General features: G+C 36.8%; 1 protein-coding gene across 3 annotated transcripts; it reads right to left on the bottom strand.

The window, feature by feature from the left end:
- Positions 1-35: 35 nt before the first annotated feature.
- LOC115759548 (organic cation transporter protein) lies at positions 36-25,780 on the bottom strand. Of its 3 annotated transcripts, none has more exons than XM_030700506.1 (7): positions 25,567-25,780; positions 3,277-3,635; positions 2,979-3,206; positions 2,076-2,334; positions 1,601-2,018; positions 1,038-1,544; positions 36-972 (listed from the first exon to the last, which is right to left on the bottom strand). In XM_030700506.1, exons 2-7 carry the CDS (start codon positions 3,373-3,375, stop codon positions 732-734), a joined length of 1,752 nt encoding a protein of 583 aa, XP_030556366.1. In that variant the 5' UTR covers positions 3,376-3,635; positions 25,567-25,780; the 3' UTR covers positions 36-731. The 3 variants fall into 3 exon arrangements, with proteins under 3 accessions (XP_030556366.1, XP_030556365.1, XP_030556364.1); XM_030700505.1 differs by lacking the exon at positions 25,567-25,780 and adding an exon at positions 11,948-12,264; XM_030700504.1 differs by lacking the exon at positions 25,567-25,780 and adding an exon at positions 5,088-5,550.
- Between the last annotated feature and the right edge of the window lie 531 nt (positions 25,781-26,311).

Genomic DNA, 26,311 nt, shown 5'->3' with positions numbered 1-26,311 from the left:
ATTGTATTACATATTTTTAAATTTGTTCTATATTTGTAAGTATCATTTGCATTTGCAATTGCAACAGATCAAAATCTACTCTTTCTAAATAGTAATACACTTAGAAAAACTATGACATACAAATGTATTGACGTATTTAATTCAGTTAAGTGAAATTGTGCCGCTTAAATGTTAACTATACGATTCCGATTCCAGTTTTGATATTTTACATACATTTGGAAAATATTTTCAAAGGCTAGTTTTAGAATTAAGTTATGAGTTGTATATATATATATATATTTATATTGTATATTGTTACTTACAAGTCTACATAGATAAACAAGCCTAAAATATTACATATATGTTCGTATATATGTCATAATATATATGCATAGCGTGTAAGCGTGCACGTATAGAAAGAATATGTATCGAAAAAGATGTCCAGATGCTGAGCACACATATTGTAACTTTAAGTTTAATTTGTGAATTGTTGCTTGTGAGGTATTTAAACAGCTGAATAAGCACTTTCCTTCCTATTTTCATTATTTATTTATAATTTAAAGGGATAACAGCTGCTGGATTTCTTCGTTGAACAAGCTACAATTCGATTCCAGATTTAATGTCATAGAGCTGTTTACCTGGGGCTATTGTTATAGTTGTTTGTTAGTTTAAGTATTTTTAGTGCTTACTTAGGGGCCTATACAAAATTGTTTAACTAAACTACAAACTAGTCATTAGCATTACAGATTGGCTCAATGCTTGGCATCCTTGAGGCTCTGCTCCTCGCGATCGGCATCGATCAGAGACTGCTTGCGCTTGGTATACTGACCGGACTCCATCTGCTGCTTGGCATCAATGAGCGAATGCTTGCGTTTGTACTTCTCAAGCTCTGAGTCCGAGTCGTCGTCGCCGTGATGCTGTAGGCAGGGGAAGTCGAACATACGTTCGCCCTTACCAAAGACCTCACCCTCCTCGATTGTAGTAGGTAGACTCCTGTCAGGGCAAAAATAATCAAAGTTGAACAGTTTGTTAGCTATACACAAAATTCGCACACTTACCGGTTCAGCGTCTCTGGCAGAAGCAGGCATACAAAGGAGCCAGCAAAGAAAAGTACGCCCAATATAATGGAGGGCGCTGCCTTGAAGAAGGTGCCCAGCCAAAGGATATAGGGCGCCAGGAAGGAGGCCGCGAAGCCAGCCACATGTACCGCAGCCACGCCCTGGCCGCGCACACACGTGGGTATCAGTTCTGTGGCATACTGCGAGCCCGATTCATATGAAATGGCCACACCGAAGCGCGCTGCAATCGTCAGGCAGGCCAACAAAATGGCATTGTGATTATGCTGCTGATAGGCAATGGCAATGCCAGCGGCAGCCGTGAACAAACCGCCGACGAGCAGGGAGCCCGACGCCATGCCCTTGCGTCCAATGCGATCCTGGAGAAGCACCAGTAAAATACTTGAGGGGAGAACAGCCAGGGCGCTCAACGAGAACATTATGAACGGCGAGATGCCCATTCCTTCCACATTACGCGACACGGCGTCGTAGCACAGTGTAATCACCATTCTGGAATACGCTGCGTATAAGTAATGTGTCGGCCTGCTAAGAGCCTTAAGACTTACGACTTGAAGAAGAGAATCAGCGTGTTCTTGCGCATGCGTGGCGTCCTGAACATGTCCAATAGCGTCGCATGCTTCTTGTCATCGCCGCCTTGCATCTCGCGGGTTATTTGACAATGGCGCCTGAACTCATCAAAGTCCGCCTGCGTCACATGGCAGCCATTGAATCTGGCTACGCGCTTGAGCCGCATTATGGCCCCATCGATATCATTACGCGTCACCAGCCACTGGGCGCTCTCCTGCACCACAAAATAGTAGAGCACCACCAGCAATATGGGCAGTGATGTGCAGGCCAAGTAGATCTGCCAGTGCCCGGCCAAAACTGCCAGCCAAGGCGTAAACACCAGGCCCAGGCAATAGAACAGACCCACAGCCATATTGAGACCCAATGTGCGCATGCTGGGGCGTATGTATTCGAGAACTATGGAAACAAACGTTAAGCATAACTTGATGTAGGCAATATAAGGGATGTATTTACCTATAATATACATGAGATAAAAGTTTGTATCGGCCGCCAGGCCCGATATGAAGCGGCACAGCGTAAATGTTGCCACGCTCTTAGTAAAGATGGTTGAAAAATCGCCAGCAAAGCCGCAGAAGTTCGACAATATCAAGGCTGGCACACGTCCAATTTTATCAGACAGCAGCCCGTAGAATAGTGTACCCACAACGGATCCAATGAAGAAAAGGGACTGGCCAATGCGCGCCTTATACGCTGAGTCACAGACCCAGTTCAGCTGTTGATTGATTGGCAACAAAAATAAAAAAGGGTTAAATTTGTAAAAAGCTTAAAAATAAGATCATTTTGAATACCCTTGCAGACAACAACGATCATTTTCACATCTTAATATAACCACCGACCGCCCTTATTAAAATTTTGGAACCAACTGTTTAGATCGAACAGCTTCTAATTACTGTATATATCATAATCAGCTTGGGTAAAACAGACAAAGTTTCAATTTTGGAATTAACTAAACTTAATAAGCTTGTAAAATATCAAATTAAATTAATGTTTATTATGTAATACGGTTTTATCCCCTTAAATGTTTTATATATCAGTCCACCAAGTTTTGCAGATCGAGAATTCACGAAGATACTTGTATGGCGAGAAAGATAATTTGAGTAGTGGAGGTCCGTAATCTTTGTTGGCTGTGAGAATCGCGGGATTAATTATGAAGCCTTACTTTTAAATTCTATAGTTTTCCTAATTTTTATAATTTTAACATAAATATTGATTGCATTTCCAAGTTTTAATATGTTGATTATAGCAATATTAACCCACTAATGAACGTTTCAATTTTAATTTTAATCTTAAATTTCAAATAAATATCTCGTTAAAAAGAATAGAGATTCAGCTATCAGATCAGTATTCCGTACTCACCTCGGTGTTCATGCTTCTATAGCCAAAATCATAGTTATAAATCCATCGTTCGCACTTCTCAGAGCTGACTGTCACATTTCCAGCATTGATGTCCGCTAGACGCGTGCACGAGGGACTCTCGAATTTGGAATAGATGTCAGCTATCTCCTTATACGTCATGTTAACTAGCTTTTCGTGATAGCACCAATGATCCGGCACGAAACTAATCACAGTTTGTGTGAAGTAATGCTGCAGTGAATAATACGGTAATTATAAGCTGTATCATAATATATATATAGGGTAGACATTGAATACGCACCATTGATACGATAATATTAATGAAGCCAAAGAGTGCGAGTATCATGAACTGATAGCGATTGAAGTCGCCACATTTGGCAAGAATTTGATCGAAATCCATTGTGGCCTTTACTGAGTGGCTGTATTTGATGTATTAGATGTTTTTGTACTCGATTAGGTGTGTTGTTCCTCTATTTGTAGCTGCCTGACCAGTCCACGTGCTGTTGCTAAATGGCCGTTGGACTCTTAATGTAGTGTATCACAGTTTGTTCTGTGTGTGTGCATGTATGTGTGCCTGTTGTGTTGGTTGTTGTGTGTTGTGTGTTATGTTTTGTTATCCAAAGAATAAATATCTATGCATTTGGTTCACATTTGTTTTGTCTGTAAATACAAAAAAAAAACATATATGCTTATTGGTAATATTATAGAGCAAGAGCTTGGAACATGTTTATATATTCCATTATTTGTACAGACAAGCTTTGCCTGCATACGTAAATAAATTCAGATTTAATTAGCAAGCGATATGACACACACGATTTATACATATATACATATCTAAGGCATTTCAAATTTAATTAAATACATTTAAAGCATATTATTCTTAGGAAACCAATTTATTTCTTATTTGTCGGCAGCCGGTCATTTTTAATTTTTAATTAAAAATGCAAATATTTAGTTGAAGAGAAAGTTGATTGAGCTAAATTCGTTCGACTTTCTCAAAACAAGTGCAAACTTTTTTTGTCGCTGTAAATTTTTGTTTTGATTGTACTTTCAGCTAACCTACAATAATCTTACTCTTTCTACGAAACAAATAATATATGCACAAATAATACTTATAATTTGCCTGTCACACTCTGAGCGAGGGTTGTAACTTGATTATAATGTATAAGAAACATATTATTTTAACTAGTTAGGCCCTACAGCTTATTTACTTAAATGGAATGTATCTAGAATCAATCAGGCAATTTCAAAGATTTATTAGATTATTAACATAATATGCTAATGCTCTGTTCACAGCTAAAATGGGGCTACATATGGCAGCCGCTGAGTAAGAGTCCAGATTTTTGTTATCGGACAACTTTCGAGCCCTGGGAACTATGGAGTGAGCTATTCCGCCTATCAGTAACACAGTGTTCATATTAGCAATCGTTTAGATACAACTTTATTGTTGAGGGGAAGCTGACTAACGGGCAGCAGCCGCTGGCTGGCAACTGCTAAATGCCGATGGCTGACTAACTTACAGCCCCGTTGATTAGAGCATTGCTGGCAATAATTGGAGTCTCGTCAATGGTTGTCAAGTAGTCAAAGTAATATACTTCTAATTAAGTTGAAGCACGTGTTTCTGCTGTCGAGTTCGTTTTACCTTGTTTCTGAACGCTTGAATAACATATATTACAATAATTTATCAGAGCACTCTCGTTTTGCATTGAGTTCATTTGAATTGAGCTTAACTCAATCTGGAATGCTAAGGTAACATATGCAATGAGTTTTCTATGTATGTCTAAATATTTCAATTTTATTTCAACTTTGAATATTTTACATTTGACAACTGGTTTCAGTTTAAGGCGATTGCCAAAATCTGCCTGAAGTGCTGTACTTTTTTTTTTGTAAGAAAACTCGTACAAAGATTAAGCACAACTGAAAATTTGTTCAAGGTCCTAAAAGCCAAAAAGTGAAACGCAGATGATTATTTCGGCAAGTCATTTTTAAATCAGAATGCATAAAAAATTCAAGCGGAGTTAAATTAACTTAAAGAAAAAATTAATTCGCTTTGTCAAAAACAATCGCTTAATATTATTATTTACTTATTCCAAGCCAAAATCATAAAATTACCTGATTTGCAGCTTTGAATATGTAGAAATTCTCAAGATGTTTGAATCTTTACACACATGAAAACAAGAAACAAATTTGTTTACGAAGAGAAACAACAAAACGTAGATTAAATGCGTATATGCCAGAAATTTATACACAATTTTCAAACAGACACAAACAAATATTTTTTGTTGTTTTCAGAACCAAGTTCTATTTCGCGACAACCGCAATTAGTATAGAAATATATATTTCCTATTTTTTATTTATGCATACATATATCAAAAAGTTCAACGGCTCGAGCACTCATAGATGCGACGGCTAATGAACGGAATTTCAATTTTCTGCTTTAGTTTGTAAATTTTTTGAAATAAACTGAGTTTCTGTTTTGGTTTATGGCAGCTGATGTTTTGGGTCTGTGTTCTGGCGAACGGCCCGTTTAGCGCGCACTTGTAACGTGCCGCACGAGTATCTTTAGCGATGTGTATCCACGAAGTGTCTTTTGCGTACTGACTCAACCAATGCCGCAGTTTGTTTATTAAAAACGCCAAACAGCTGTTCGGCTGAGCGCTGCTGTCGACGCCGACGCCGATGCCGACGCAGCAGTCGAGCGACGAGCGACGCCAAGTCCAATAAAAGCAAATCAACAGGCGAACCAGGGACAGAATTTTGATCCAAATCATTTTCGAATTTCGGGGGCTGTACTCCAAACAGTGGATCAAACAAGTTTTTGCCCCGTTGGCGTTGGCGGGGGCCGAAAACAGGTCAGATGGCGCCAAAAAACGAGCTGCGCATGAAAGTCAGAGTCAAATCGGGCTTTTGACTTTTACGGGCGGCCACACGGCGTATACGCGTTCGATGGATTCGATACGATTTCATTTGATTTACATGCTCATTTAGGCCTTGTGATGCGGACACGCAGCTACCACTAACTATAAGAAATTGCCCCGCTAATTAGTTGTGCTAAACGTATCTACAATTCTCTATTCAAGCACTATTAGATAGATTTTGCAACGCTTTAACCACAATTTTGCCTTCTATAGGCAGCTCAGTCTTTGCAGATACATATGTGTATATAAGCTTATAGTTCATTTTAAAGATTTGTATATCACAGTGGGGGAATTACTTGAGGCGCCAACATTCAACTGATTCATGCATTAGGAAATCGCTTGCTAATTGTTCATATATATTCAATCTGCTCGAATTTGATTATTTAACGTAGCGCTTTTGTTTTTCAGGAGCAGCTTTCTTTTCAATACATTTTTATACACTGAACAGATTAAAAATGGGTATAAGGGTATATTGTATTTGTGCAAAATCCAAATGTATGTAACAGGCAGAAAGAAGCATCTCCGACCCCATAAAGTATATATATTCTTGATCAGCACCAATAGCCGAGTCGATCTAACCAAGTCCGTCTGTCTGTCTGTCTGTCCGCCCGTCGTAAGTCAAAATTTCCCAGCCCCATAATTCGGTCAAATCTCATCCGATTTTCATAAGGTTTGGCTTTTTGTTCATGGTTTGACCATTAAATCAATTTGGCATCAAAAACTGGCAATTGTATTATTGGTCAAAATTCATGTTAAAATTGTACCCTCAAATATCCTAACTAGACATAAGTCAAAATTTCCCAGCCCCATATCTCGGTCAAATCTCATCCGATTTTCATAAGGTTTGGCTTTTTGTTCATGGTTTGACTTCTAAATCAATATGGCATCAAAATCTGGCAACAGTATTTTTGGTCAAAATTCATGTTAAAATTGTACCCTCAAATATCCTAACTAGACATAAGTCAAAATTTCCCAGCCCCATAACTGGGCCAAATCTCATCCGATTTTCATAAGGTTTGGCTGTTTGTTCATGGTTTGACCTCTAAATCAATTTGGCATCAAAAACTGGCAACAAAATTTTTTGGTCAAAATTCATGTAAAAATTGTACCCTCAAATATCCTATATAGACATAAGGCAAAATTTCCCAACACCATAAGTCGGTCAAATCTCATCCGCTTTTCATAAGGTTTGGCTTTTTGTTCATGGTTTGACCTCTAAATCAATTTGGCATCAAAAACTGGCAACCGTATTTTTTGTCAAAATACATGTAAAAATTATACCCTCAAATATCCTAGATATCCTAGACGTAAGGCAAAATTTCCCAACCCCATAGCTCGGTCAAATCTCATCCGATCTTCGTAAGGTTTGGCTTTTTGTTCATGGTTTGACCTCTAAATCAATTTGGCATCAAAAACTGGCAACAAAATTTTTTGGTCAAAATTCATGTAAAAATTGTACCCTCAAATATCCTAACTAAAGATAAGTCAAAATTTCCCAGCCCCATAATTCGGTCAAATCTCATCCGATTTTCATAAGGTTTGGCTTTTTGTTCATGGTTTGACCTCTTAATCAATTTGGCATCAAAAACTGGCAACAAAATTTTTGGTCAAAATTCATGTTAAAATTGTACCCTCAAATATCCTATATAGACATAAGGCAAAATTTCCCAACCCCATAACTCGGTCAAATCTCATCCGATTTTCATAAGGTTTGGCTTTTTGTTCATGGTTTGACCTCTAAATCAATTTGGCATCAAAAACTGGCAACTGTATTTTTGGTCAAAATTCATGTAAAAATTATACCCTCAAATATCCTAGATATCCTAGACATAAGGCAAAATTTCCCAGCCCCATAATTCGGTCAAATCTCATCCGATTTTCATAAGGTTTGGCTGTTTGTTCATGGTTTGACCTCTAAATCAATTTGGCATCAAAAACTGGCAACAAAATTTTTGGTCAAAATTCATGTAAAAATTGTACCCTCAAATATCCTAACTAGACATAAGGCAAAACTTTCCAACCCCATAACTCGGTCAAATCTCATCCGATTTTCATAAGGTTTGGCTGTTTGTTCATGGTTTGACCTCTAAATCAATTTGGCATCAAAAACTGGCAACCGTATTTTTTGTCAAAATACATGTAAAAATTATACCCTCAAATATCCTAGATATCCTAGACGTAAGGCAAAATTTCCCAACCCCATAGCTCGGTCAAATCTCATCCGATCTTCGTAAGGTTTGGCTTTTTGTTCATGGTTTGACCTCTAAATCAATTTGGCATCAAAAACTGGCAACAAAATTTTTTGGTCAAAATTCATGTAAAAATTGTACCCTCAAATATCCTAACTAAAGATAAGTCAAAATTTCCCAGCCCCATAATTCGGTCAAATCTCATCCGATTTTCATAAGGTTTGGCTTTTTGTTCATGGTTTGACCTCTTAATCAATTTGGCATCAAAAACTGGCAACAAAATTTTTTGGTCAAAATTCATGTAAAAATTGTACCCTCAAATATCCTATATAGACATAAGGCAAAATTTCCCAACCCCATAACTCGGTCAAATCTCATCCGATTTTCATAAGGTTTGGCTTTTTGTTCATGGTTTGACCTCTAAATCAATTTGGCATCAAAAACTGGCAACTGTATTTTTGGTCAAAATTCATGTAAAAATTATACCCTCAAATATCCTAGATATCCTAGACATAAGGCAAAATTTCCCAACCCCATATCTCGGTCAAATATCATCCGATCTTCGTAAGGTTTGGCTTTTTGTTAATAGTTTGACCTCTAAATCAATTTGGCATCAAAAACTGGCAACAGTATTTTTGGTCAAAATTCATGTTAAAATTGTACCCTCAAATATCCTATATAGACATAAGGCAAAATTTCCCAACCCCATAACTCGGTCAAATCTCATCCGATTTTCATAAGGTTTGGCTTTTTGTTCATGGTTTGACCTCTAAATCAATTTGGCATCAAAAACTGGCAACTGTATTTTTGGTCAAAATTCATGTAAAAATTATACCCTCAAATATCCTAGATATCCTAGACATAAGGCAAAATTTCCCAGCCCCATAATTCGGTCAAATCTCATCCGATTTTCATAAGGTTTGGCTGTTTGTTCATGGTTTGACCTCTAAATCAATTTGGCATCAAAAACTGGCAACAAAAATTTTTGGTCAAAATTCATGTAAAAATTGTACCCTCAAATATCCTAACTAGACATAAGGCAAAACTTTCCAACCCCATAACTCGGTCAAATCTCATCCGATTTTCATAAGGTTTGGCTGTTTGTTCATGGTTTGACCTCTAAATCAATTTGGCATCAAAAACTGGCAATTGTATTTTTGGTCAAAATTCATGAAAAATTTATACCCTCAAATATCCTAGATATCCTAGACCTAAGGCAAAACTTTCCAACCCCATAACTCGGTCAAATCTCATCCGATTTTCATAAGGTTTGGCTGTTTGTTCATGGTTTGACCTCTAAATCAATTTGGCATCAAAAACTGGCAACTGTATTTTTGGTCAAAATTCATGTAAAAATTGTACCCTCAAATATCCTAACTAGACATAAGTCAAAATTTCCCAGCCCCATATCTCGGTCAAATCTCATCCGATTTTCATAAGGTTTGGCTTTTAGTTCATGGTTTGACCTCTAAATCAATTTGGCATCAAAATATGGCAACAGTATTTTTGGTCAAAATTCATGTTAAAATTGTACCCTCAAATATCCTAACTAGACATAAGTCAAAATTTCCCAGCCCCATAACTGGGTCAAATCTCATCCGATTTTCATAAGGTTTGGCTTTTTGTTCATGGCTTGACCTCTAAATCAATTTGGCATCAAAAACTGGCAATTGTATTTTTGGTCAAAATTCATGTAAAAATTGTACCCTCAAATATCCTATATAGACATAAGTCAAAATTTCCCAACCCCATAACTCGGTAAAATCTCATTCGATTTTCATAAGGTTTGGCTTTTTGTTCATGGTTTGACCTCTAAATCAATTTGGCATCAAAAACTGGCAATTGTATTTTTGGTCAAAATTCATGTAAAAATTATACCCTCAAATATCCTATATAGACATAAATCAGAATTTCCCAGTCCCATAACTCGGTCAAATCTCATCCGATTTTCATAAGGTTTGGCTTTTTGTTCCTGGTTTTACTTCTAAATCAATTTGGCATCAAAAACTAGCAACCGTATTTTTGGAAAAAATATATGTAAAAATTATACCCTCAAATATCCTATGTAGACATAACGCAAAATTTCCCAACCTCATAACTCGGCCAAATCTCATCCGATTTTCATAAGGTTTGGCTTTTTGTTCATGGTTTTACCTCTAAATCAATTTGACAGAACCTATAAGAGCTCGAGACTTGAAATTTTAGATGTAGGTGCTCATAGTTCCCGCGCAGATCGAGTTTTTTTCCGATAATCGATAACTTATTCCGTTTCCAAGCAATCGATAAAAATCAATATCAATACCGGGTAAATTCTGCTTGTTTCACATAAAGAACCCTTAGAAAAGTGGAATCTTCTTATTACAGAAAACAAATACTAACTTTTATGATTTCAATGCCCACATTTGTGTCATCAACACAAACTCCTCCGATAAGCTGTAGTCTCATTATACGAAAAGAGCATGTAAATATCTAGCTTTATTTCAATTACGCAATTTATGAAACCCTTCATATGGTCGCGAGTCTGCGAGAATCCTCTGCAGCCTCGTCTGTTGCCATTCAGAGCAAATATTTGCTGTTGCCAGCGCAATCAGTAGATAGCCGAAATCAAAGCCCATGGGTAATGTTGGAATTGTGGAATTATAGATTAATAAATGTTTTCAGGCAAAAGAACAACAAAGTGCGATTAGATAGCACAACACAGCAGCGCAGCATAGGCACTTAAGTAGCTGAAAAGATGTTGAAGTGCTAATGGATTTAGGGCTTAAAACTATTGAGGAGTGTGAAAAGTGTGCGGGATATCGAATACAACAGATCTTATCGCAGTTACGCAGACAGACGAACCTCACATGTGATGTAAATCAAGTGTACCGAGTGGGCAAGCCAGGACAGCTGCAGGGAGTAGTGTCGATCCCAGATAAAGGGCGGTACGGAATTGCGCATCCAAATATTTACATATTGTGCTTTTCTTTGTTCGCCTTCCGTTGGCAACTCAACAAAGAACAAAGAGAACATTCTACATGTTATAGTCAGCGTAGAGTCAAGAATTGCCCCGAGGCACATTCGAAACTCTTATATCAAATGTCCAAACAAATACTGTGCCCAGCCAACAATACGAGACCTGCAAGTGCTGATGACTATAGAAACTTATCACGCAGACGCATACGCGTTGGCAACACATTTGTTACAACATTCAAATGCATTTTTAGATAAACTTAAGCTGATATGATATAATTTATCGTGATTTACTATATGTGCATGTGTAAGTTTTCCTGTGACTAAGCGCCATCGAAAGACTACCTGCTGGGCGCCCGAATAAAGAAACTACAATAGCAATTGACACATCTGGTTTCACAGTTGCCAATGCTAACTTTAACACCTAGTTGTCGATAAGGAATATCGAAAAAAAATGTCCAAAAATATTATTAATGTGCCAACTTAGACAAATAAAATTGCCTTAAAAATTATTTGATGGTGTAAAAAGTACGCCGATAAAAGTGAAAATAACTATATGCCAAATAAAAGGCACGTGTGAACTAACTTTATTATCATTTTATATACATGCTTGATTTTGATTCAATCAAATATTGAGATAAGCAACATCAAAAAATATTAGACAAATTGAAACAAAATTTTGTTCTTAAGGTCAGGTCATGTCAGACTGAAGTCAAGTTTCTGGCATATGTTTATGCATGTCACTGGCAGCAACAAATGCAAGACAACAAAAAAAGCTTACAATCACTATTTTTTTTTTTTATATGAAGTATTTGTACATTTAAACTTTTTTTGGAGGTGCGACAGCTACATTTCACACATGCTTGCGAAATATTTTATTATAGTCAAAATTAGATGCTCAAATTGAACTTACTAATTATGAAATGTTTACGATGTTTTGCCCAGAAATCAGTCCAATTTTTTTGCAGGTTTTTCTCTTATGCGCAAAGTAATAATCGCGTATGCTTTTTACGAGTCGGCTGTTCGGGTATATCCCCATTCGATGCTCCTGCATTGACACAACAAACAACACACACGCACACTTGCTGCAGTCTGATGTTCGATCTGCATCTGCAGCTGCATCTGGTGCTGCTCGCGTGACAATTGAATTCGCTTTGACTTCAAGTTCATCGAATGGCTTCGGTTTTAAATGCCTTGCGTGCCAGTTTCTGTAAATTGCCCATGTTTATACTTTATGCGAGAGAGAGAGAGGGAGAGACAGAGAGAAGTACTTCTTACAACTGCTTGGTATATATAAACTACTCATAGAACCATGTACCTACGCTTTCTGCGGGACCAGTAAAACAAATCAATGCAGCAGCACTGCACGCTCTTCATTTATACTCATTATTATATGGCAGTCCTGTCCCTGTGTCTGCATCCACGAGTTCTAAGAAGCATGTCTGTGTCTGCATGTGTGAGTTCTCCTATTGATATGGCGTCATTATGTCTCCAACACGCTCGCTGCATTGTGGAATAATATATCCGTCAAAGATTGCAGCTGAAAGCCCCTCTTTAGCGAGAACCTCAGAAAAATGAGATGGACAATGCACATCATATAACGATTTCTTACAATACCCTCAAGTATGGCATTTCCATTCTATTAATATTTAATTGTTTTTAATGGCAAATGTTTGTTTTTGTTTGTTGCTGCCTAATTTCATTTAAACATTTGAATTTTTAGCGTACACATGTTTCAGCTTCAACAGAAATACAGAACACTTGGCGTCAATTAAAGTGCTTTTTTGACACATTAATAAAACGACAATAAAAGTTAGATTCGCTTTAATGAAAATTGGCAGCTGTGGGGTCCCTTGTAATGCAGCTTACATATGAGACAATTGAAAATATGAATAAGTTTATACACTATGGGGATTTTTAAGAGGCGATACGGGTTTGAAAATTGAAAGCAAATCTCTCCGGGAATATTTATTGAAAAAGACAAATAGAATATTTTTTGATGAATTCTAGAGATTATATCATCTGGCTTTAAATTGTCTAAGGGTTGCCCTAGAAGCCAAATTATTTTATATTTATTTAAATTTAAATCTAAGATTTAAATATAAACAGTATTCATTTCTAAACAATAACTCAACAACACTTTTTAGAAACAGGCTTTATTTAAAGTAATATGATATCAACAGATCCAGCAACTTTTAAGAACAATTTTCCAGTATCTAAACTGATTTCTTTATGGCATTTTATAAGTTGGAATATTTAAGTGCTTAAAGATATCAATATTGATAGTAAAATTGATCTTTGAAATCAAACCCAAAAGATATACAGAAAAGAGAAAATACTGCTGAAATTGCTTATCTTGAAGATATTTTCAATTAGACTGAAAAACCAACAAGTTAAGTTTGTTATTTCTGCTCGCAACCAATTAGTCTTAAATCCACAAAGAATTTCTATGCACCGCATAAAACATTGTGATCTCATCAAAACACATGAGATATTTGACGGGCTAGTCAATTAAGAAAACAAACGAATTCTAGATGATAAGTTGACTGAATCATGTTCTTAGACTAAAGAACACAGTGCCCAATAATTGTCTGAGCTGGGACGAGATAAGATATTGCAGTAGCGAAAGCAGTTCGGATTAGTTAATCAATAAGGCAAAGCAACTATCTAAGGGCACAGACTAACACATAATTTGTTGACTGAGAAAGCGACAATAGATGCAGCTGATAAGATGTCTCTGGGCGTGCTTACAGCGTAGTTTCTGGCCAAGCGAATTGATAAAGCTCGCTGAGAACTGTGCCCAGACAAGTCAACACTGAGCCAGACTGGTTAGCTTCGGTTGTAACCAATTACCGGACGCTGCTTGGCCATACATATGCTAGGCTGAGAGCGCCAGACAGAGTACATGAGAGGGAGTGAGAGAGAGAGAGAGAGCGCGCATAGTATGTGGTGATAATGGCCAGAAAATGGCTTGTCATACGCAGTAAGGTCCAAACTCAAAGCAAAAGTGTATTCTATTGCGAAAACTTTGAAGTAAATTCGATAGCTCAATTTCGATTGCAACCTATGTTGACCGAGACCAAGATACATAAGCCAAAACGACATTTCCAGCATATCAAGTAATTATTATAAGCATACGCTTATATATTTATGGCTTTTATGAGGTACTCGACTCAACCACGCTGGTGCTGAAGTACTCTCAAGTACGCCCTTCAATTAAAACAAAAAAAAACAACAAACATCGACCTGCAATACGATGTGAAAAACGTGCTGGTATAAGTTGTTCTTGAAATAAAAATCATAGATTTGCATGCCTTGGACTCTAACAAAAATGTACTTCAAAGAAACAAGGGTCAACAGCTCGTAAAACTCTATTCGACAAGGGTTTAAAAAACAGAAATTAGAAATTAAATAGCGCATACTATTGGCATATTATTGGCGTCAAATATCAGAGTCCAAATGCAAATACCTATAATTGATTTGTTTTGATACCCTTTACAGCTTCGTTCACAATATAGAACAAAATAAAATTAATAATATTGTAAGCACCTTGTTAAAAGTATTAACCCACTTTTTGGTTAAAATTTTATTTTTTGTAATTAAAATCCATTAAGAATCGAAAAACAAAACAAAACACTCCCAATATTCAGATGTCGCAATCCATGCACACAAATCATTTGATTCTGCGAAAAAAAAAGACGAGAAACCACAATCATATAGAAATATTATATAAGCGAACTGAAGGAGAGCGCCGATATCAAAATAAATCAATTGAGTTGCGGCCGAAAGTCGAGAGTCGTCGGTTGTCGGGCACGCGTATGCAAATGATCTCATGTTTGATTATGTTGTGCCAGCATAAATGTTGGGAATATTCCATGGAGCCATGAAACCGTGACGTAAACAAATTGATACGCGCCGGGTGTGGCCAGCAAAATGTGGCAAAAACAAAATACAAAAATTAACTGAAATCGAAACTGAAACGATCGAACAGCTAACGAATTCGATTCGCAGTAAAAGAGACATTTTGATCGATTGATTTTGCTCAGGTCCAGCATTGTTGTCAATTACCCAACTCAGGGCAGGTGAAGCGCTTGAGTTTGCTTTTAGCCCCAAAATAAACCCCACGCTGTTAACAAATGGAACCCGAGCGACTACCGCAAAAATAAAGCAAAAAAACAGCTGATAGTCTGACGGACGACGAATGCAAACGATGCGGCAATGACGACGACATCGCCTGGCTGGGCTGCTAGCTAGTCAAAACAGTCAAAACAGCTGGCCAGTCAGACCCCTCCCCCTCCCAGGCCCATAGCCATACCCAGACACAGCAGCATACCCATACCCACAGCCATAGCCAGACACAGTGCCAGTCGTCGCTGTCGTCGTCGTTTTTGTCGTTGTCGGCACACGTCGAGATTGCGCAATGATAAGCGCCAGGCAAACACGTTGAGCAACTGTTGAGCAGGGGGGGTGAGACTAGGGTTCTAGCCAGCTATGACCAGGCATATATGGTGCAGGCCACCATTAAAGCTACCAACACTGACCCTCAATCGAGAAGCGTGTCGAAAAAGAAAGGAAACTATAAGGCTTGGCAGCAATGTTGGCCGCGGGCCACTTAAACGCTTGGCAACATCGACTCTCGAAAATTTAAAAATATATTTAAATACTCTCAATAGTGTACTATAAACTATATCAACATTCGGCACAAGCGAACGGCAGCAGAACGCACATAACTTTTGTTCTTGTTTTCGTTTAAAAACGTGACAAAAGTATTTTTTGCTCAATTTATTTATGTGCAAAAGATTGTTGTTGATGCTTGTTTATTGCTTTTGTTTTTTTTCTTTCGAAATGGTTTGTTGAGCTGAAAAGCATTTAGATAAATGGCGCGTCCTCGAAAATGTTTTTGTGTACTTTTCATCTTCGCAAGCAGTTTTTGCATGGCAAAATCCGAAAGGAAACCTGTTGCCACAGATCAGTTTTTTAACTGGCAGCAGGGCGTGTAAAGTTCAGCTAATCAAATGCCATTTATCTACGCTCTCAGCAAACCAGTCAGAAACATGGGCAGAACACGTTATTAGGTGTCTCCTATGGCTGTGCATAGCAGATAAGTTCCAAGAACACAGCCGACAATTATCATTATCATATGCTGGCTACCAACTGGTTAATAAACAACAACAACAACAACAACAACAAATAACATTTCTTTTTAACAATGCACCTCGGAAACAATTAATTGAAACTGAAATTGAATTGATTGCACTCCCAATGTTGTTTACCTAGAAGCACAGTCACATTTACAACGAGCACCTGATCAGGCACAGACTCATTCATGAGTGTCTCTATCATTAATAATTATTAATTTCAATTAGATAAGGTAACAATAACAATACCTCAACAAAGGTTGATTATGAATACACTCATAATTCAAGAACTTTAAACAAATTCTTTTTATATTCAGTTCATTAGTCTTAGCTTGTAATAAGACTTACTATTTATAGATAGTCTATAACTTTCACTTTTATTAAATCTTGGTCTTGGTCTTGGGCTTAGGCAAATACGCTGAAAATGTGTAATAAAAATAGAATATAAGTCTACATCAAACAATCCCCATTAAAAAAAGAATTTTTATAAACATTTTAGCGTAAAATTTAAGTTTTTTTTTAAGAATCGAAGTATATTTATTTTATAGCTATTTTCAATGCTTTTTATTAGAGTATTCAAATCCATTATACAAATTGGGGTTTCATCAAAATTGAATTTATTCTGTTTTTGTGTAATGTATTTTTCTACTATCCATTAAACCAATAAAAATTGTTTCCTGAATGTTGAAAAAAAAAAAATTATAATTTTTGGTCGTAAAGTCTTGCCTTTTACATATATTCGAAAAGATCACTGTTAATATTATAATTAAACCTATTTGTAAAATTAATAAATTGTCAGAACAAATGAAAATCAGGATAGAATATTTTATAATTGCCCAAAGCTTGCCTACTGAATTTTAAATATACCCAAAGACATATGGTGAAAATTGGCATATGGTAAATATTTATAACAAATTCTTGGTAAAAACAATAAGCTTGGGAAATGATCTAATAAATGCATTTTCTTCACAAGCATGAAATACAAATTCTTCCCGATTCTATTAGTTGAACAAGCGATTCGATATACATGCATTTATATATGGATATATTCAAATATACATTTTTAAAAGATACTCAGGTGTATAAGGTATGCAAACATATGTTTTAGAAATATGTGTATAACTGTTTAATGTCACACTGTATACCATTTTGTTAAAGCCTTTTACTATGTTCTATTGCCACTGTTTTAAGTCTTTAAAACTCTGTTTACTAAAAACGCGCAGAATTATAAAAAAATGTTAACTATTCCTTTGCGAGTTCTATAAAACGTTCGCTGCGGTTGTTCTTGTTCTTGTTGTTGTTGTTGTTGTTGTTCTGGTTGTTGTTGTTTTCATACTCAGCTGTTGCTGGCTGTGTCCCCGTTTTAATGATGCCGCGCTACCAGCACAGAATAATAAAATACTAGAATGCGGGCGCCAGCAGAGGAGGAGTCGTAAATGTGAAATGAAATGTGCCCTGACAACGAGTTAATATACACAAGAAGTGAAATCCAACAAAAAATAATTTGAATGTCAAAGGCAAGACAAGTGAGCTGCCTATGAAAATAACAAACATTTGGCTATAGATCAATTAGCAACTACATTTTGAGAAGTATATTTAGGTATAGGTATATATGTTTGTGTGTGTGTGTGGGTGTGTGCATGTGTCTATGGCTTACTTATGTGTTTTTTGTTTATTTTTAAAAAGCACACTTACACGCCCAAAATAGTTTGCAAAACACACATACAAACACATACACATACGTACACATACAAGCGATCAGATGTATGTATGTGTTGGAAGAGCTGCCACAGTGGGTTGCATAAATTTGTTAATTGCTATTTTTATATGCGTCGCTAGGCAACACAAATCAAATCGAATTGAATATTGAACAAAACTTTCCGCTCGCCTGTGAGAAATTTTGCATGATGCCGCCGCTGCAATTCAATTGTCGTCAATTATTTAATTGTTAGCTTATCAGCATGCATACATACAGCTGTGCATATGTGCATATGTATGTATGTGCAAGCAAATGCGTATGCAAATATACATATATGCACACATATTAAACATTTCACTCTATCGCACGCAATTTGTTTGCAATTGTTTTATTGATTTTAATGGACAAACTATTTACAATACTGAGCAGCGCACTTGAAACGTTTTAAGCGTCTTTTAATTTTCAATGCATGAAACTTTTTGCATTTTATCCATTTCGATGCAGCACACATTCACTGTTTACCGTTAGTCCTTCGACTGCGCCCCGTTTATCTTGTGTGCTTCCTTTTCGTGATCGTCCGCTGCGCGAGCGCCGTCGTGTGACTGTGCTCCGCAGATGATGTTGCTCTTCTTCAGGTATTCGAATATCGGCCATGAAGAACAGAAGAGCAAGAGCACACATGCAAATGGCAATATTCAAATGATCGACTACTAATTACCCTGCATTCCATTTAATTAGTTTCTTAACAAACATTATTGCAAGCGAAACGAATGAAAAGAACTTTAAGTAATCTAGAAATTAAGATATTAAAAATATATACAGACTAATGAACTTAGCGAATGAATAGACTAAAGATAAAATATTATAAATTAAGTTAAATAATAATAGTGTTTGCGAATACAAAACCTACACATATTAATAGTTAAGCTTCCTCCCATTTTGTTTGAATTGTTTACTTTTTATTTTTTCTTATTTATTTTCTACTTAATAATTTCTTATGTGACAGGTTGCAAATAGTTTTGTACATTTTTAGATAAATTCGCAATTTTATATAATTTTCTATAACTGTAAATTCATCTGAACATACCCTACGCATTGGAAAGGGTATTCACGCGCATTCGATTGTATTTTCTCTTCTTTGCTGCATCCCCTTTCAATGCACATTGAGATTGCACTGTCTTTGCCATTGCCAATGCCATCAGCTGTTGGCGGGGCATTTTGTTTAGCTTTGCTTTGCTTTGTTGTTCATGCGTTTGCATACCGTAAACACAACGTGCTGTGCTCGGGAACCAGTTCGATCCAGCTCAAAGCGCACAGTTCGACTCTTAACGGCATAATTCAAAATCTTTATGATTGTGCCATGTTAAATTTGTAAGTTGAAAAGCGGGCAGTTTGCCAGCAATTAGTTGGGCATTGACAAACGAATGCCATAATTGTCTTAAACATTCTCCATTCTACACACTTCTGAAGCCCCAGAATTCGCATACTCTACAATTACAAATGTCACAAGCATTCATATAAAGCGTGTAATTTGTATACCCTGTAACTAGATGATAGCTAGCAGAATATGGTGAAAATCTTTTTAATATTCTCCAACTAAATTTGAATACTAAAAGCAGCTTAACCAATATATTGAAATGTTGTCAACACTTACTACAAGTTTCTACCATTCCACAGGCGATTACTGGAAAATCTGCAGATCACAATCTCGTTGCGTAATAACTACACATGACCTTAAATAACCTTTGAATTTTCCACTAATGAAACAGCTAACTATTCTAACTGTTCAAAGAAAAACTTCTGCGCAATACTCTGATGCAGGTAAGTTTTAAACAAACCGAATGTCATAAAAGAAAATTCAAAATAAAGGATTTTCCAAAGGGAAAACAACCCTCCAGGTAAGTGCAATACACAATAAAGGAAATCCGATGTTGAGAAAAACATTGAAAGAAAGAAAAGCCACGAACTTGAATGAAGTCAAAAGGGGGTTGGAAGAGCTCAAGAACTCACATAAGTACAGTCTGTCATAAATGTAATCATCCCGTCAATTATTGGAATATCGGAACCGATTTAATTTGCACTTCATATTAGTTCTCGTCGCAACATAAATGCATTTCCTATATATGTTTATTCTTTGCAACGGAATATATAATATATAAATATATTTATTTTGATTTTGCGTCAGTGATTTGCATTTTGCGATCATTTACCGCCCTCCCCCTCGCCCCATTAGAGGAAAACGCTAATTAAAATGCCGACGACCTTCGCCGTGATTTTCGTGACTCGGAAACGAGTGAATTTTTGTTTTCATAGGATTTGCTGCAGTCTTAACAACCGCAAGAATTATTGCTTACTCATTAGTTGACTTTTGTTTGTTAAATATACATATATATGTATAATTCATTTACATAAAATTAATTGTTAATACGTCAGAAAACTTTAATACAAGTTTTTTTTCTAAACAACCGTTGACAGTACTGAATACTTATCAACAAAATCGTGATCTAGTATGTTGATTAGTTTATTTATTTATTTATTATTATTGCTACAAAAACAAAACGAATTAAATAATAATTATTGCGATTTCTTGCCTGGGAACAAGTATTTCATTCATTCCATGCATCCAATATTATGTAGGTATACTAATAACTGTCTGAAATAATGGCTGCCCTCTATTTATAGTTCTTATAAGACTACGAATTGTGCAAATAATGTACAGTATATGGCGCCTGCAAGTCTCGAAAGAAATTATTTAAATGCGCAACAATTTATAACTGATAAGAATTCTGTTATAAATCGCCAAGTTCAGAACTTTATCAGTTGTGTTTGTGTGTGTGTGTGTGTATTTAGTATAGACAATTATATTGGTATAGGTCATAGAAAACCAAATACAAGAGCTTATTTGGTTGGTTTTCGAATTATATGTTGAGCTTGATTAAGCCGGATATATTTTCTGTTGGGCTTTTCTATTTTATTATATGTAACAAATATTTATTTAAGGAATGATCACGGTTATTTTCCAGTGACTTTTAAAATTTGCGGTTGTCAAAATTGTTATGTCTTTGGGGGTTTTTTTTTTCATAAATTTCGGGCTTAAGTCGAATTTCGGTTTATGCTTATGTTAATTTGAAGGTGAGATAAACAAACTAATTAAGTCAGCAATGGTAATACGCAATTCAAGCAGGACTGCTTCGAACATAAGGGTGCTAATCTATATATCAGTCGGGCAAAAGCTAAAAGAGTTATGTTCACGGTATATGGTATAGTAGCCCGATGTTTATAAGATTTGTCATATATCTGAGAAACTTAATTATACAAATAATTGCCTAGTTTGGTTGAGATAGCTTAAAAAAAAGGCCATACAACAAGCTACTTCTCGACCGATTGTTACTATGGCAGTCATATGATATAGTGGTTCGATCCGGCCGGCTCCGACGGGCAACAGAAAACAGGACTTATGCAAAGTTTCTATAAAACTGAGAAACTAGTTCGCTGAGAAATAAACAGACTGACAGACGGACATGGCTATATCAATTCGGCTGTTGATACTGATCAAGAATATATATATACTTTATGAGGGTCGGAAATGTCTCATTTTTTGAAAGGGTATAAAAACTACGACCATCTAAGTTCGAGTAATACCGGATATGTATGTGTGTGCTCTTATACCGTACTCAGTCTAAGTTAGCTTCATCTTTGTATGTATGTATCTATGTATGTCTATATGTATTCTTTTATTTCACACACCGACCAGGAACTTCCCGCTGCGCTGCAAATTGAAACAAAAATATTTGTATATGTTGCCGTCCTTTGCGATTTCCATGAATACCATAGAACTTTATATATGTATAGATTTCATGCTCTTGATATTAAGTGTCATATTGACAAGCTATGCTGGTTGCATAATAAACTTTAGTTTTATTTCAAAGTATTTCTCCCTCGTGGCAATAAGATGGCAGTTTGTGTATATTTCAACTTTAAAGTTAAAGGAACTTATGTCCTGGGCACGGATAATCTTTGCATTTTGCATTTTTACATTTTGCATTTTGCATTTTTACATTTGCTCTGGTCTCGGAATAATTTAATTATTCACCGTGCGTAAGTAATGGGCTACCTTCCTTAATGTATTATAAATCAATTAACGTTTAATTATCCTCCAATAAATTACCCTGGCATGTAGGGAAAAGGCCTTATGGCGCTTGTCATAAAGTCGTAATGCCCCTCAGACGCACTGCAGCATGAAGCCTTCTCATTCAACGGCAACCTCAAGTCATTATTAGCCAATTTTAGAGAACAACATTGCAATGCAAAGGCATTTTCAATTAGGAGGGATGTGCATGCGCATGATGAATGTGTAAGGCCAAATACCTGCAAGTATATAGACTTTACTTTCAAATCCTTTGGAATGCAAATTCAATTTTTTGGATTTTTTCTATTTGAGCAAATGCTACAATATCGCCCCATTATGCGATTCTCAGAAATTCAGATAAGACCTTTTAGTTTTCATACTCTGATAAGAATTAGAATATTAGCAAGTTGTGTTTCGGCAATCTTATTAACTATCCTATTATTTCCAAAATTTGTTAATTTAGCCTAGGTTTATAGACTTGCCTGCCATTTTCGAACCCGGAACCTTATTTTTCAGTTGCCTTAATGACAGGTTCACTTAAGCAAATAATAACTATATTCCAAAATCTTTTGTAACAAAATCTATAAATAACTTAAGACGTTCAGGTCATTTTTATCCTGGACAATTTCTACATCGGACTGTAAATCAGCGATTCAACCTTGTGCCATAAAAGAAGCAGCATTTCTCAAACTAATCACTTGCCGACAAGCTAACGCACGCACTCAAACATCTAGAGAGGCGGTTCCAGGGGGGAGGGGGGGGGAAAAGTCGTTCCTGTCATGTAAATGAAATTGGCATTGCTTGTGACGGTGCTTGGGACATTGCGCTGATATATAAATAGCCCCCAAGGACAACTATAGTACATATGGCGTTGCAAGACCGAAAACATTGCGTTAAATTATATAAACGCAAATAGCGTGTGCCTAGTTATAAAATTGTAGTGTATCTAAACGATATATGGAAGCATCTTCGATCACATAAAATGTATATATTCCTGATCAGGAGCACATTTTGGTCATTTTCATATTGGGGTCATACTAAAGTCCTGAAAATAAAAAATCGCATAAATTAATAAGCAATGCATTTGCCACAGTGGGAGCTACGATTTTGAGCTTTTGTATGAAAGAGAGTTCTGCGTGCAGGGTATCTGCTAGTCGCAGACAACCAACTAGAGCGCCAACACTCTTGTCTTTTCATATTATAAACACGCTCATAGCTGTGCCTACAGCTACTCCAATTGTACATATTTGGGGGAAATGCATGTGAAATGTGTTTTCCATTTGTGAGTCAGCACATTTTCAGCTTTTCCTTTATGCAAAAGCTACACAAATTTATTTATGCCTTGTTGTTGGCTTTTCACAATCATGTTGTTGATTTTGCTGTTGCTTGGCTTCGTGTGCGTGTTGTGTATATTTTCGTGCGTAACTTATTTTGATGTTTGATTCGATTTTCCTTGGGCAGAACACAATGATGCGTACAATTTATGCGATAGCTCTATTAATTTATTTGCCTAAGCAATATGTTCGATTGATGGGATAATTATTATTAATAAATATTTCATACAATTTGACGAAACAGTTGCATTTACATTAGTTTAACCCCAGCAAGGTACAAAAAAGTGTTTAATGTAGCTTATATTGCGTATACGCAATGTGTGCACTGAAAAAAAGCTGAAAACTTTAAAGCCTGACTATCTATAATGCAAAATCTTTATGGCTTTATTGATGAAGCACGCTCTGCCAGATTTATTTGCTCAATTTGTGCTGGTTTTATTCTCAAAATCAAAAAAACAAAAAAAACCCTGCTTATATTATATTTAACGAAATTTATTGCTCATTATAAATGAGGAGAATTGTTAATTAATTTAATTAGCAGACCATGCGCAGTGCTCAGCCTCAATTCGAAAAAAGTACGAATTTATGTAACCATAATTAATCGAACCAAAACCCGCCATGGAGCCATATGGATGCACTACGTACAAACATTCCAATCATGCCTCTAGCACTCAAGCCACTCGTTAAAGCAAACAGCAATAATTTATAGTTGAGGTATAATTTTTAAATCATTTGCAAGCAATCGTTAAGTCGCACTTGCTCGCACCTGCGGCAGCGCATTCGATTGCCACATTTCCGCACCATTATCAAGGACTGTACTGGACTAGGAAAAGTTAATCGGAACAGTTGCCCTCTGTTTGCATTGTAATGCGAGTATGTGTGTGTGTGTGTGTGGCAAGTCGAGGGGTTGTGGACATTAGCCCATATGCCGTATGGGCCATTAAGTACCGAAACACAAGAACGCAAACAGATTGTAAGTCAACAATTTAAAAGACATTAAAGACACATTTAATTACTGCAGTAATATTAGATACCGTACGATTATATGGCGTAAACGGCTAATGCGAAAGTTCAGTTACCCATTCGACGGCGCTTATTTAATCAATAAAATTATCAACATCTTGTGAGTAAGCAAAAAGTTTGAAAATAAATGTTAATGCCTTATTATTATGTCTGTGAAACTTTGGCTGAAATCAAAATATAGCCTCTTAAAAAAATTAACTTTAACAGCCCAAGGACATTGTATATATTTTTTAAAAATAAATCTGTGCAAATATGCAAATGTCTTAAGTAAATATTAATAAATGAATAATATATTTCAATTTAAATTTTTAAAAAATTGCATATATATATATATATATATATATATATATATATGGGGTAAATTCGTATTAAACGCAGCTTCAGTAGCTTCGGTATTTATCATCCCAGCTTTAAGAAATGTTCAGGCCCCAAATATGACATCGAATTAAATGTATATAATCAACGCAATATTCATGGACTGAGAAGAAGTATCTGGATCTTTGTTTACTATAACAAAATATGTGTCTTTCTCTCTCTCTCTCTCTTATAATTTCGAAAGATGTTCGGAATCCAAATCTGAGATCGACGCGTTCAAGCATATGGATACACCACCCGTCCGCAGACAGAGGGACATATAGAGGCCGACCCGGCTATTGATGCTGAATAAGAATACATGTACATTATTGGGTCGGAGATGCCTTCTTCTGTTGGCTGTTACGCATATTTGCTCAAAACTCGTATGCCCTTTAATCCACTTTCAAGGGGTTCAGGGTAAAAGAACAACGAACAATTGGTAAATGAATTCCTTTATTCAGATGTACATATACATATAATTATATATTCGATCCACACAAGACCGCAACAAACACAATGGAGTACAAAGAAAAGTTGAGTTATTTTAAGACAAGTAAAAAACTTGTCGAAATGTGGCGTCCAACCAAGTCAAACAAAGAGTCGCCATGGCGGCGCAATGCAACTGCAGAAACGCCAAATCCGTAAACACATACTCAAACAAGCACACACACACACACACGCAGAATCAGCAGAAGCAAGCACTTCCTTAAATATTAGCCGGCGCCTGAAACTAAAATCAATAGTCTAGGGATCGCAAAAGTTAATGTCAATATGCAGGACAATGACCAAAAGCATTCACCTGGGTTGAGATTCAACTGTGATATAATAAACCCGTATTTATTAATTAGGACATACTTGTGATTTCCGCCTAAGTAGCCTTGAAGTATGATTCGCACACTGCTGTGTCGGCGGCTTCTGCCCCCCCCCAAGTTGCCAGGACAACACACTTGCACTTAGGGCAATGCACGCTGCAACAGCACCTGAAGCGAACCGAGCAGCGGATTCGAATGGAGGCAGCAACGAGCTTCAGCTACGGCAGCAACAATCGCGCCCAGCATTGTGCCGCGTCCGGCTGTGGTTTCGTTGTTTAAACGTAAAATCCGTAAGGCAAACTAAAGCGGACAGCCACGAACTGAATACACAGCGAGCAACACACACCGAGCGGAGAGCACGGCGAGCAGCCAGTCAAACGCGCACCACACTGTGCAAAACAAAATAGACGAATGAAAAATGATTATTTTTATGAACCCTTGGTGAACGATGGCAGCGACGCCATCGAAGCCAGCGCCATGTGCGCTTGCCGCCAGCGCAATCAGCTGCGCTCCTTGTTGCAGAGCGTACGCGTTTCCCAAGTGACGTCATAGTTTGGCACATGCGCACGCAACGGGAGCACAACAAACCATCAGCCATCCCATATCCGCACTTGGCCAACTTGGCGCACTCACAATGTGGCTGAGAAGTGTGGCTATGTAGCCATGTGGCCAGCTAGAAATGTGCTCATAGCTGCATGCTTGTTGCGCCATGGGGCGCCCGAGTACACTGGGGCATATGTTATTCGTTGGAATACGCTACACACTTGTGGCAAATGTGGGGTCCTTGC

This window comes from Drosophila novamexicana, unplaced genomic scaffold, assembly GCF_003285875.2.
Source record: "Drosophila novamexicana strain 15010-1031.04,08,12 unplaced genomic scaffold, DnovRS2.1 tig00000308-arrow-arrow-pilon, whole genome shotgun sequence".
NCBI lineage: Eukaryota > Metazoa > Arthropoda > Insecta > Diptera > Drosophilidae > Drosophila > Drosophila novamexicana.
This window is presented reverse-complemented; position numbering and strand designations above follow the sequence as displayed.

Coding starts and splice junctions, on each gene's coding strand:
- LOC115759548 (XM_030700506.1), bottom strand. CDS start 3,375: ATGGATTTCGATCAAATTCTTGCCAAATGTGGCGACTTCAATCGCTAT. Junction 3,207..3,276: donor TTAATATTATCGTATCAATG/GTGCGTATTCAA, acceptor TATTCACTGCAG/CATTACTTCACACAAACTGT. Junction 2,335..2,978: donor ATAGAAGCATGAACACCGAG/GTGAGTACGGAA, acceptor ATCAATCAACAG/CTGAACTGGGTCTGTGACTC.